Source organism: Nannobrachium achirus (genome assembly GCF_963921795.1).
Source record: "Nannobrachium achirus genome assembly, chromosome: 21".
NCBI classification, from domain to species: Eukaryota; Metazoa; Chordata; class Actinopteri; order Myctophiformes; family Myctophidae; genus Nannobrachium; species Nannobrachium achirus.
Window position 1 is genome coordinate 57,563,938 of NC_137828.1, and position 6,000 is coordinate 57,569,937.

The following is a 6,000-nucleotide window of genomic DNA, read 5'->3' on the forward strand; positions in this document are numbered from 1 at the left end:
CACCATTTACCACAGTTATGATTATGACTAACAGGACTGACATCTAACCTCCTTCACCCAATAAATACAAGTGTTGTTTGTTGAATCACTATCATCTGTGTTAAAGCGCATCCTGACTGATGAACATGAGCATCAACTACTTTATCAGATTTAAGGCCCTTTTCCACCGGCAGCGATAACGATGACGATAGCCATAAAATATTACAGCGATAATTATGCCTTCACATTGATGTCCGATAAAGTTATCGGACATCAATGTGAAGAGGCGCCAATTAACAGCCGCTCGCACAGAGCGCACCGCGAGCTGTTTGTCAGAGACCCAGTTCCATATCACTGTGATCTTAACCACAACGTTGTTGATCCTAACGATGTAGTTGTCGGCTATCGTTGTCTGTATCGGTGTTGAGTGGATGCTGCCGATCCACTTCAATTGAAAACCCACTTTTTTAAATCGTTATCGTCATCGTTATCGCTGCCAGTGGAAAGGGGCCTATAGACTGATGTCTGTGTGCACAAGGATACAACCCAGAACGATCTATTGCTACTCATTCTGTCTCATGTCTCCTATCTACTCCCTGTCGGTTACTTTTCAGGATTTCAATTAAAAAAGTAGCAAAAGTAGCAGATCTACAAGCTCGAACCACGTCGCTTGTGGATCTGCTACGTTTGATGCTTTTGTGTGACACTGTAGTATGATCGAGTAGGGCGATAATGTACGAAAAAACACAAAAAGTTCTAATATGGAGATAATAGGTTTCGGCCCGACAGCGAGGATGTATTCTCTATGTGTGTGTAATAAACTATTTGTGGCAAAGAGTTTAGATGGAAGAAAGTAAAGAGTTCAACATGAAACCTGTTTCATCTCTCTAGTCTCAGCTAAAGGGGGTCCTTGGCTTGAAAAACATTGAAGACTGGTTTAGAAGGAGACTCTTAGGACCACATGGAGGGTCGACTAAAGCAGGTGTTTTCAAACTTTTCTGACTCAGGTCACCCCTATTAGTAACCTTTTCATCCAAGGCACCCCTGAATTACACTGTATTTTTTGAAATCTTATATCATATTATGCTACGTAAATATGCTACATAAATCTTTCCACGTGTCTGAGATACGGTATGTCACAGAGAAATATCTGTTTCCATCAGAACTGACTGAAAATATACTGAAGAATTATACTTGACTTTATTCTGGGGGTGAGGTTCACCAAAAATAGCCGATCTACAAGCTTGTAGATCTGCTATTTTTGGTGAAGAGAGTTTAGGTAGATAGACAAAGAACTCATCAAGTACAGTGCAAATCAGGTCTGTTTTACTAAGCATAGAGGGTCTTAGTGGTTAAACTTACTGATGTGATACTGATTATTCTGAGGCACCCCAGGACTGGCATCACGGCACCCACTTTGGGAATCCCTGCACTAAACCCCAAACAATACTCATGAGGACATTTGACGTGACCACATTCATTCACTACCGAAATAAAGAGGTCTCAAGGCAAACACTGCTGCCACACTGCTGGATTACCTTCCAGTGGATTACACTCACACTCCCTCATGCAGATTTACCTTGCCATGCTTTTATTGCTGAGTGGTGCCTGGTGGCTTTGGCTGTATGTACGACATGACACGTCTGTATGCCTGTCCCGCCCCATCCCACATTGTGAAATTGTGAAATTAAAGGGGACTAGGCAAGTCTGTGTGTATACAAACACATCCCCCCCCCCCCCCTCCTCCTCCTCCTCCCCTCACAGACAAAAACGTCTGTCCAAGGGATGAATGTCAACATAAACACTGGAACAGAACCAATATACAGCCAGGGGGATGTCTTTCTGCAATAATATATAGAGATGTGCCAAATTGCCAATTGATCGGTGAGTGATCGCGATCGGCCGATAATGCCTCTATCAGCTTTGATCGGCTTTGCCGATCTACAAGCTAGATCAGCTATTTTCACAATATGACGATGACGTCTGACATCATACATACAATCCCTTTTATGCCTATATATGGAGATCCCTGTCTGTAGAACCAACCGTGTCAGACATGCATGCGTGTCAGTATGTCTCTCAGTCCTTGTCCCCTTTTATGGGCATACAAGGGATAAGGAGGATGGAATGTGATGTCACCCAGGCTCTGACAGGCGTTACTGACAAGAAGTGGCGGTTTTCATGGTTAACTGCAACCTACGGCCACAATTAAAAATAGACTTAAAGTTACCTAGTTTGTGGCAATGTCTAGATACCACAGAGAGGAGCATGATTTTACATAGCACATAGCTGTGAAGGTCACTGTCACACATGCGTTACACACCAACGTGTGTGTTGCCTGTTTGACAGCGAGAAGGAATAAAATACATGTGGGTGACTTGTTATTGTTCCATGCAGGTTGGAGCATGAGAGGTCTGACTCTGACTCACAATAGCTGAGCTGATCGCTCGGTTAACCTACTGTTGTGAATCAGATTCAGTCAGTAACTGAATCAGAAGTTGTATTGTGTGTGATTCAAACTGAAGTATGCAGCAACACACACACACACACACACGCGCGCGCGCACGCGCACACACACACACACACACACACACACACACACACACACACACACACACACACACACACACACACACACACACACACACGCAACGTCACTTCTCTTCAATACAGCCCTTCCTTGACACATAGTACAGGAAACGCACGCACACGGTACACACACACACACACACACACACACACACACACACACGCACACACAGTGAGGCACCGCCCCTTAGCTTTGACTGTCTTTATTACTCCTCAAACATAGCAGGAAGAAGAGAAAAGAAACAGCGAACCCTGGAAAAAGTTGATAATATAATTACTATAACTCTACAGTCTGTGCTCCCAAAACAAACAACAAAAAGCAACCTTTATCATGTTTACTGTGTGCATCACATATAGTTATTGTTCTATAACCACTAATCCCACTATTGTTTTGTCCGTGTGGTTGACCTGATTTTTCATGTCGTAATGTTTGACTGCAGTTGTTCTCCAAAAGGTGGGGGTCTGTCTCAGCTAGGGTTCATTGTTGAGGGGTCAAAAAGGAAGACTTTACAAGATAGTAGCCTTGGATCAAAACTATCATATTCACACATAGATCTATTTGATCGATTTTGACATGTTTTTGTATTTACAATAGATACGAAAGTAGGCCTTATAAGTCAAGAAGACTCAATACAATGCATTATAGCCTAGTCTTGATCAAAAGCTTAGTGTAACAAATGGAACCAAATGGACCCTTACGGGTCTATAACTGAGAGATGGAACCAAATGGACCCTTACAGGTCTGCAACTCTGAGTGTCCAAATGATTTAAACGATGATTTGAACACCCTCAGAGTCAGATTAAATAGTTTGAATTACTGTCAGTGTGTGTGTGTGTGTGTGTGTGTGTGTGTGTGTGTGTGTGTGTGTGTGTGTGTGTGTGTATGTGTGTGTGTGCGCGCGTGCGTGCGTGTGTGTGTGTGTGTGTCACCTCTCTCATCTTGCTCCAGGGATCAGCTAGTTGTGCCAGCGGCATGTTGGGCTCTCTATAGCCGGCAGAAGCTCACTCTGTCCGGCTTCACTCAACACTGCAGTCCGCTAGGATAGACCCGCCTCTCCTCTCCTCTCCTCAAACAACCAACCAACCCCTCCAGGAAATATTTAATAACTATATTTTGTTAATTAAATATTATTATGAATTATAAGTATGCGCAGCCAACAACACGCCAGCCGTTAAAAGGTTGAAGTGTGTTGTATCAACACAATGTAGCGAGAACACAACGCTCCTCCCCTTTCTGTGAAGAAACACACTCCACAATGACTCTCTCTCTGTCTCTCTCTCTCTCTGTGTCTCTATATCTCTCTCCCCTCGCTCGTCTCTCTCTCTCCTCACCCTGTCTCTCTTTCTTTCTCTCTCTATCTCTATCTCTCTCTCTCTCCCTCCCTCCTCTCTCTCTCTCTCTCTCTCTCTCTCTCTCTCTCTCTCTCGCTTCCGTTATTTCCCAATATGGTGTTGGGTGTCAGTTTACACCTGTCCGTCACACTGCTGTGTCACCCTGTCTGACGTCATAGGAGGGGAGGGGCCGGCACGCAGGGTCAGACAGGTCAGATGGTTAAATCAGAGATTTATTTTTATTTTTATAAATTATGAATGGGTTTTAGTTGGACTGCTATTCTGCTATTTTGGTGATACAAAAGTGAGCAATTAAGGCGAGGTCATTGCTGGGTAAACAGGTGTGAGGTGTGTGAAAGAATGTACACAAAAGGTATTTTAATCTTAAAACAATACTTACATCTCTAGACAGGTTTGAAGTCATATATTCAGTGGTGGAAAAAGTACTCAAATGTAATAAGTATCAATACTGCAGTATAGAAGTCGGGAAATCTAAATGTATTTGAGTAAAGTATGAAAGTATTGGGATGATAAATGTACTTAAACTTAAAGCACCAAAAGTAAAAGTCTTATTGGTAATTAAAATGGTATCTGTTATCACTGCACACACCTATATGAGTCATATGCGTGTCAAAGGCAGGGACACTTACAGACATAACATGAATTAAGTAGGCTGCATTTCAATAATGTGAGAGCTTTTCTCATTGGATATGATTGACATAAATTCATTGCAAGGCAGTGACACCTAGTGGCAATGAAAGGACATAAGTGGCTGCTTACAGGTTACAGATCTCATTTTAGTATTTTATTTGCCAGAAGAGTTGAGACAGGACAGTGACTTGGATCTTCCCCCCCCCCCCCCCCTTCTTTTGAACTTGTTCCCTATGAAAGAGTACCTTCATCACACATGCCAAGTGGAATTCTTTTCAGGTTTTCTATAATGTAATACTTTTCATTACCACAAACTTCATAATAGGGCATACGACAGGCATGTGTATCCACACTTACAACTATAGGCTTTCATCATATACAAGGCTAGGCCGCAATACGATTATGGCATGACCTTCTTGTGCAACTCCCATATTATTGTAAGACCTAAACAATTATTATCCAGCATCCATGTAGGAATCTTCTACCATCATTCAAAAGTGAGGCAAACAAGGGAAACTTTTTGGTTTGGAACTTTTAGCCATTTTATTTGTCTTTCCAGCATTACTTTACAGCACAATCTTACTAGCCTTTCAACTTTCCATCATACAACCTACACAAATACGTAAAAGCATTTAGGTCTGTACATTATTACTTATGGTACAAAGGAAGAAAATATAATTTATATATATAGCTGCTATTTCTTCTTTCGCACCAGTTACATTTTTGCTAAGCTCTTCACCTATCTTACAGTTGCCTTCTAGTACATACACGATGCCAATAGGATTAGGAGAACGAATAAATAAAAGCAAAGGATACTCCCCCCCCCTCCCAAATAAATAATTGTTGTGCGTGTGTGACCAACCAAAATGCATGCAAAATAAACAGTGCAACTACAGACTGTGTAAAGCGTAATTTATACGGTACGTTATCACACCACTCAATCAAAATCAAAATGTTAGTTTTGGTTAAGCCAAGGGTTATCAAACCTTTCCGGCCGCAGAACTGTGGACATCCCTTGACTCGGTTGCACAGATAAATATTGTGAAAATAGCATAACTACCGGCTCACAACGCCTCACAATGCAAGGCGTTGGGAGCTGGTAGAGCGGCAGTTTTCACATTTTCCTCTTACGTGACATTTGACAGTTATTTAAAAAAGGCCTTAAATGACATTTAATGATAACTTTAGAAATGTGCAGATACGAGTCCCGTAGTTTGATAACCATGGGGGTAAGCAACACGGTTACTGTATGTGACAAAGCATAATTAGGCTTCAAGCTAAATATTGCATTTTTCTTTTCTTCAAAACAGTGACAATAGTATACATTACAATTATTAAAGAATTACATTATCTTTAGCCACAAGGTTTACATTACATTTGTTCCATTCGTTTAGCAAATCCAATGCAAGTTACATACACGCACGTCGCACACAGTTGCTCATGCTTGTC

General features: G+C 41.7%; 1 protein-coding gene across 1 annotated transcript in view; it reads right to left on the reverse strand.

Moving 5' to 3' along the window:
- Window positions 1-3,629, reverse strand: part of rps6ka3b (ribosomal protein S6 kinase, polypeptide 3b) — an 83,530-nt gene extending 79,901 nt beyond the window's left edge. The window contains exon 1 of the mRNA XM_080751987.1: window positions 3,499-3,629. Coding sequence (XP_080608113.1) covers window positions 3,499-3,543 — 45 coding nt within the window. The 5' untranslated portion in view covers window positions 3,544-3,629. The remainder of the gene's footprint in view (window positions 1-3,498) is intronic.
- Between the last annotated feature and the right edge of the window lie 2,371 nt (window positions 3,630-6,000).